Source organism: Lygodium microphyllum, chromosome 6 (assembly GCF_053477565.2).
Source record: "Lygodium microphyllum isolate KBCC chromosome 6, Lygodium_microphyllum_v1.1.10, whole genome shotgun sequence".
In the NCBI taxonomy this organism is placed as follows: Eukaryota; Viridiplantae; Streptophyta; class Polypodiopsida; order Schizaeales; family Lygodiaceae; genus Lygodium; species Lygodium microphyllum.
In genome coordinates, this window is record NC_141140.1 from 78,289,635 (window position 1) to 78,297,862 (window position 8,228).

Consider the following 8,228-nt stretch of genomic DNA (forward strand, 5'->3'; position numbering starts at 1 on the left):
CCTATGTCAATTAAATCAAGGCATTGCAAACTAGTAAAAAAGAATTACCTGAATGTGAGATCAAATTGGTTAACCCTGCACTCAATCATCTCATCAAAATGTGTTATTTTGACTTGCCCAGACTCACTCAATAGTTGACTCATCCATTCCTCGGATGGACACTTGCATTGATAAATAATATTTGTTTTCTTTAGAACATCACATGAACCAAACAAATATGCAAACAATGAGAATGGAATAAACCAACTAAGATGCACATCTTTGGAGCTTGTGGTGGGTTTCATAGTACTATTGATATCAGATTTTATCTTGGACTTACATGCTCCTGACATCTCTAGGTTACCAATCAACCATTCATCACTAGATAGTGGCAGCAATGGGACATGCTTCAATCTCTAGCTTTCTACAACATACAATGAATTGTAAAAAAAGATATTTTGAGTTGCAAGTTGACTTGTAGAGCTTTTATCATAGATCAAAGAATCAATGTCTTCATGCCAAACATGTATCTTACTACTCAAACATTCCACATTCTACCATTTATGCAAAGTTGATGGATATAGAGTTGTTAGTAAAACAAGATTGAATTAGAATGCTGCAAAGATTTTTGAAAATAACTCTGATGCAAAAGAATAAACAATGATAAAGTTTAAAATTTTAATTTTTTGTCTATAATTTTTAATATAGTTCTTTTTGTGTACAAAGATTTTTGTGTGCATATAAACATGTTGGATCAACACTTTTATTACTGTACTTGTTCCATTAAACACTATCTAAACTCTAAAATTCTACCTTTCCAATGTTTGATAGGATTTGCAACATCCTTACGCTTGACCTTGAAACTCCCTCAAGTACTTGGGTGCATTAAAATCCAATCCAACTTATTGTACTTATCACAAATCCAATTACCGCCACTATCTTTCCTATTGAAGACCTCCACTACAAGTATGTTACTAATATTTTTCCTTCGTGAAGACATCTATAATAACCAAATAGAAAAGTTACCTATCATCACATGTATAATTTGCAAATGTTCTCTCCAAATGAAATGAAATTTAAATGGAGTTATTAAAAAAAAAAAGCACTATACCTATAATTTTTTTCACAAAGAAGGCCAAAGATGTTGAACAAGAAGTTGGCTTATAACAAGACCATTGTTCCTTTATTGATAAATTCCTGGAGTACAAAAACAAAAGAAAGCTCGGGTTAAAGCATACATATAACTTACATAAGCTTTGTCCAAATGAGTTGAAACTTAGCCATGGAGAAATAGAAAAAAATAACAATATACCTATGGCTCTCTTTGCAAAGAAGCCCAAAGATGTTGAAGAAATTGAGTTTTTTAAAAATCATTGTTCTTCACCCTCAGAGATTCTTAGAGTAAAAAACAAAGCAAAGCTCAGTATGCATATAACTTGCATATATTTTGTCCAAGCGAGATAAAATTTAACTATGGAGCAAGTTACAAAAAAACAAGAAAGCACACTTGTAACTTTGTTTATAGAGAAACCCTAAGATGTTGAAGAAGAAGTTGTGTTCAAAAGATCATTGTTCTTGATTGTAAGAGACTCCTAGAGTACCAAAACAAAAGAAATTACATGTCAGAGAATGCACATAACTTGCACAGGTTTTGTCCAAAACGAGATAAAACTTTACCATAGAACATCCATGGAATTAGAGAAGAATATACTTGTAAAGTTTTGTGAACAAAATCTTAGGGATTTGGTAGAATAATCTATGATCTCATAAAACATGAGAAACTCACTTTGTGTTTGTGTAAAGGAAATGAAATTTCACAGGGTTACAGATAGGGCAAGCAACAATGAGGCTATATAATTTCATCAAGAAAGAAGAAGCGGGGAAATAGATATGATAAATATGAGTTCCGCCTAAGAAAGAGGGGGAAACTGAAAAGGGGAGAAATGAAAATTCAAACATAAAAAAATAAAAAGATGAAAATTTGGGTCATAAATTTCCAAGAAGTGACATCATTGTATTTCCCACATTTTTCCTTATTTTATTGTTGAGGGAAAGTTTGGGCCAAGATATGGCTAGAAGATTCATGTTACATGAATTTGGAATCCCAACTCTCTCATTGGTTAGGCCTATATTCACTCCTTAAGGGGCTAAAAAGAGAGTACATATTTCTCCTAATGACCACAAGACCTTTTTCTTATTAGATTTTGTGTAGTAAACTATAGGAATCAATAGAATTCACACCATAAAGGTTGCTACCAATGGTAGAATTTTTTAAATGGATTAATTGAATAAAAAAATTCAAAGTCCCACTTTTAGCTTAATTCTAATGGTAATTTAGGTTTATGTGGCATCACCCATAACTATAGGCAACCATGATGTATCTCTAAGAATACATAATAAAGAGCCGCCTCACTTGCTTAACAATCACTAAGTGTGCCATGATGAGCTTCCATTGGAAATTCTACCTACACATAAGGATATAGGATTTTATTAAGGCTATTATATTCCATTTGTACAACTACCTTGCAACCACTCCCCTAGCTTTAAAGCTCTAATCTCTTCTGGTCAACTTGAGATGGTTAAATTGGTATGACACCTATCGTAAAGAAAGATTACATATTTTGTGAGCATCAACTGCTAATGGTCAAAGTATGGGTGATGGACTACTATAAAATGGAAGCACCATTGAAGTACACAAATGTAACCAATTGTCCATAAAATTGATTTTATCCACTACTACCATAGAATAGAAAGTTGACTATAATAAATATATTGCCCAAAAGTCATACCAAAATTTGGTAACAATGTATATAGATCCTAATTATTCTCACTTTTATGTCAAGTTATTCCATTTTGAAAATAATATATCTTTTTCTAGCATAAGAAACTAGTGAAAATTAGCCATTGTTCCCAAATCCTTTACGTGTAACATTACATCTATAGCATAAAAAGCATCCTCAAACACAACAAATGGTTTTGTCAAATGTATTTATTTGAGCATTAAAGCAATCAACACCATATTAGTGAATTCGAAAATCTCCCAAGTCTCACTTTCAAATAAGAGGTAAAGATTTGGCCATGCAACTAAATCTTAACCCATGCTTCAAAGTGGGACTTGGAAAGACAACCTATATAGTAATTAGGGTAGACTCCACTTTCAAATAAGGGGATAACGTTTGATCATGTGGTCAAATATTAACTATATTGGGAATTCCCAAACTATTTGAGAATTCCAAATTCCCTAATATAGTGTTAATGAACAAGACCAACTTCTAATTAACTTTAGATGTTGGAATGCCAAATCATACTCAAGTGACCATAAGAAATCCACATGTTCATTTGTTAACCAGTAAAGGAAAATTGCAAAATCACCTACAAACTACAAGAAGCAATTACTCCACTTTTCTTGCCCCAAAGTCTTTCCAATTGCCTAGTTTTATCTAGAGCAGGAGCCATTGAATAAGTACCAACCTTTTGTAGACATATTGCAACTCTTAAATAGGAAATTAATGAAACAACAACATTTCACTTTGATTATGAATAAGAATTTTATCATATTCAAACAAACCAATCATCCTAATCAAGCATAAGATCACATGGTGCAATTTCTCCTCAACTTTTCTAAACACACTAGGAAAGTTAAGAAAAAGCATCCTTAATCCCTTCTATACATGACAAACAATTGTGTACTAATCTCTCAAAATTCCCCGTAATATTCTTTAAGCTTAATGATAATGGTACTTTACTATAAAAGTAAAAATTTGGAATGTTCATTTTTTCTCTTTGTTTGTGTATAAGAAAGTAGGGGTGCTTGCAAAAGAAAGGCCTTAAGGATAGAACTTTAAGCTAAAGGACAATGTTTTTCTATGAACACATCCCTTAAATATTGACCATCCATTCCATGAAGAATTACTTTACTTGGGAGGTAATTTTTGGGTAGTTTATGTCAAATACTTTTTTATATGACTTTTTGTAGATGTCCAAACTTGTTTTATACAAATATAATAAGTTTAGTGAAAAGTGCCCAAATTCTTTGCAAAATTTTTTTATACTAAGGGGTCATTATATTTTTTGGGACTAATTAATGACTCTTTTTTCATGTCTTTTTGGGAACCTACATTTGGGCCCAAAAAGGAATTGTTCTCCTACAATGAATATGGTAAATGGCATTTTGAAGATGGTAGACTTTCTAAAGCTAGTCAAATTAGTTCACATATAGTTCAAACTCTCTATAAACTTTGTAACCATGTCATAACCATGTCGTGTATAAGCAAACTAGTAAGATGATAATTTATAACTTAGCTAAATTGGAAATGCCACCTTTCATGCATGGTTTTGAATATCTCTCTCTTCATTTTCACCACATAATTTCCTAGTCATCACATGAATGTTAGAAATGAGCATGATGTTGCCAAGAGTAAATCATTTCAATCATATTATGCATTACATTTGGTTACTATCGTTCTTGGTGCTTATGCACATTCCAATGATAAGGACTAAGAAAGGAATCAAAGGAGCTAATTTACACAATTTGAGGAGAAAATGTAATTTCTAAAAGTCAACTTGAAAAAGCCTAAGAACATTGAAGTAGTTATGTCCAAAAAGATTAAGGTGGAATGAGAGCCTTTCGAGTGGTAAATGTTGATGAAATCTTTTGGTTGGAGGACACCATTGCTTCTTGATTTTTATGATTGGTGGCTTGAATGGCACGTGCCAAGCCAAACGCAGCTCCTGATGCTAATGCTCCTACTAGCATTGTTTGTGCTGCACTCTTTAAAGGATGAATTCCCGTAAAGCAACCCTTTAGAAATCCAAATATGAATAGAGAAAAGAGGGTGACACTTATGGATACAAAAAGTGCATCTTTCACATGAGATAAGGCCATATATGGGATCAATGGTATGAGGCCACCTATAATGTATGAGAGTGCTATAGTGGATGCACTTTTCAGGGCTCGCCTAGGATTAGGCTTCTCAAGTCCTAGCTCAAACCTGCAATTTAATAGAGAACTTCAATATGTTACTTACATCATGGAGCTTTAACAACAATATTGTTTAATTAAATTTATTGATTTAGATTTGAAAACGTGATAGTTGTCAATAGGCATGAGAGTATTGTAAATATAATGTCTATCTAACAAGGGCATCAACAACAACACTATTGATCTAAAAAATTGAACTTTGAATATCGTACAAAAATCAATGTTATTACAACATATATTTCCAACAATTCTTATTAACAACCAAGCTTTTTTCAAGAGACACACACTCTTTGCCTTTTCATGACTATCTAATTCCTTGAAAAATTTGTAGACTTATATTTTTATTATTCTTTAAAGCAAGAGAGTTGATGAAAAATGATTCTGTAAGTTTGTTATCTCATTCTTTCTAAATGAAGAAAATTAAAAAATCAAGTTTTCTGCCACTTAAAGTTGATCAACTTATTTAGAAGAAGATCATGGAGAAAATGGGACACCTGGAAGATGTGAGTAGGGGGAGCAATGTATCCAATTAGAACTCACTCTATTTACTACAACATTTATTCTAGGGAGTGTGCCAAATTTTATCAATCATTATTCACAATCAATCACAAAATTGTGCGTGACTATCTAATTATCAAGTATTTCCAAAATTTTGGACTTTTAGAGGACTCCACCTTATTGAGTATGGGTAAGGCATCTTATCCAAAAATATTGGGCATGCATGTCATTGTCTTTCTATGAGAAATAAAAGTTTGTATGATGTAAGTCATCATGTACTTATGTAGCCAGGCAATACAAGCATAAGAGATAAGCATGGTTGTCACCAATGAAGGGCCAATGGACTAACTAGGTTGAGGAGTGTTAATAGTAGACCCTCGCTTACCTATGTAGCTCCCATGTATCTAGTTGGTTAAAAATATATGATTGGCATGGATATCCCATGTTAAAGGTCGATGGACTAACTAGGGTTGATAGGGTGTTGATGGTTACCTCATCATGAATTCTAGCCAATCATCTGGTCTACTTTGCAAAGCCTCCACCAATAGCTTATACTCGTGTGATTGAAGCCCAAATTTTGACAATATCTCTGCCACTTCATCCACCTCTAGAGACCAACATAACAAAGGATTTCATAAGCAAATCCTTTTGTAATGAAAATGGCACCACAATATAAAACTAGATGTATCCTTGAATTAGTAAAAAAGTGTTAGAATATATTAGAATATATGCATGTGAATGTGTGTGTGTGTGTGAAAGATACACCTTTATCTGGAACCTGCTCTATCTCTTGCTTCTCTCTTTTCTCTTCACGATTGTAGTGATCAATATCACTCTTTGCAGCCAAGTACCTACAATTTGAATAATATTGATGAACAACATCACAACCTCCCCCACCCATTAGTCCCTCAATAAATCATTTCACTTACATGTTACAAATTAAAACATTTATAATATTTGTTATTGATTAAACTTTCTTCTAACATCTCCTTACTTTCTTTTCTTTTTCATAATGCATATACTATTTTGACTTATTCTGAAGGAAAGGCACCAATTATTTTTAGTGAAACCAAGCTATACTATATAGTAAAAAGGACTACCATAATCAACATCATCTTATGGTTTCTAGGATGGTGCTAGTTTCCTTTCAAGGAGATGGGCATAGTATGTATTTTTTATCAATTATTTTTGTTTGCCAAAGTTGTGTTTTTTCAAAGTGCTCTTCTAATGTGAGGGGTGAATGTCAAAAAAATGTAAGCATATTGTGTGAGTTGACCAGAAGGGTATTTTATTTGATGCATTTTGGTAAATCTACAAGTTTGCACTTCCAACCAGGAGTTGTGTGTTAAACTTTAGAAAAAACAATTGTAAGCTTTTAAAGAAAGAGGGTTGTTCTAGAACTCTATATAACGGTTAACTACAATGAGTTTTTAAATACCTCTTCAATGTATGTGTAAGGTTTTTTACATGTGCACTCTAAGTGTCCATTGAGGAGAAACTTGCCTTGTAATTTGAGGCTACAAAGGAGTCTTTACTATGGATGATATCATGAAGTAAAAAGGCTTCAAGGTGTTGAACATATCAAAAAATAAAGCCTACTTGATGGTGAGAGGCAACCATAGATACTAAAACTTGCAACTCAATATTTTCAAGAAATATTTGAATTTACCATTCTTATAATTGAATATTCTATAAATTTTGAGATTCTAAACCTTGTTCTTTTAATTATGAAGGTATTTTTGAAAAATTGGCAGTTCATTTCACATTAAACTTTGTTTTTAGGTGAACAATGAAAGGGTGAACTAAAAAGCATGATTTGATGATAGATAGTTATCTTATTATGAAGGAAGGCAATGATTAGGGATAGGTGAAACATATGAGAAATTCGGTAAAACCTTAGAGAGAGAGAGAGAGAGAGAGAGAGAGAGAGTGTGTGTGTGTGTGTGTGTTACCCTCCAAGACCCATGGCGATGGCGCCCGCCGCGACTTCGGCGAGACCAGCAGTGACGACGATGGAGGAGGAGGCGGAGGAGCCCGAGAGGCCAGCGGCGAGGGCGAAGGGGACGGTGAGGCCGTCCGACATGCCGATGATGATGTCGCGCACCAGCTCGCTGGACGCGAAGTGCTTCTCCACGTGCGGAGGAGGAGGAGGACGACGAGCAGAGGCTGAAAAGACAGAGGGCATCCTTCCTTCTGCTCCTTTTCAATGGAATGAATGCACACACAATCAACGCAAGCAACCAATCAACCAAAAATGGCAGCAGCAGCTGCTGAAGAAGAACGACTGAAGAAGCGAATGTGCGCCGAACGGTACGTCGTCGGCTCGCCTGTTGTGTTACAAACACTCTGAGCCTCTGAGGTCTGAGAGAGAGAGAGAGTGTGTGTGTCTGTGAGAGAGAGAGGATGATGATGATGATGATGATGATAATGAGATGGGAAGAAAAAGTTCTCTAAGGGCTTGCGTGGATGCGTCTTTCGGCACGAAGGCGCGTGCTTAGCACGATTGTCAAACCCTAGGACAGCTGACCTTTATCTATTTTGCCCTTTAATAAAGAAGGGGGGCGCGTGGGTCGCATGATTGTCAAACCGAGCGCACTTTCTCTTTAAAAAAAGTAAAAAACTATTCCCCACTAGAATAAAATACAACTTTGCAACATACATACAAAGACTCTCTCTCTCTCTCTCTCTCTCTCTCATATGTGTGTGTGTGTGTGTATACACACACATGTGCAAAAGGCCACAATGGAAGCATAGTTCTAGGGTAGAGAAG

The 8,228-nt window shown here is 34.5% G+C and overlaps 1 protein-coding gene across 1 annotated transcript; it reads right to left on the reverse strand.

Annotated features, from left to right (window-relative positions):
• Window positions 1-4,364: 4,364 nt before the first annotated feature.
• LOC148034713 (vacuolar iron transporter 1-like) lies at window positions 4,365-7,860 on the reverse strand. The gene is made up of 4 exons (XM_087680556.1): window positions 7,411-7,860; window positions 6,224-6,309; window positions 5,951-6,065; window positions 4,365-4,970 (listed from the first exon to the last, which is right to left on the reverse strand). The coding sequence occupies exons 1-4, from the start codon at window positions 7,641-7,643 to the stop codon at window positions 4,586-4,588; spliced, it is 819 nt and encodes a 272-aa protein (XP_087536682.1). The 5' UTR covers window positions 7,644-7,860; the 3' UTR covers window positions 4,365-4,585.
• Between the last annotated feature and the right edge of the window lie 368 nt (window positions 7,861-8,228).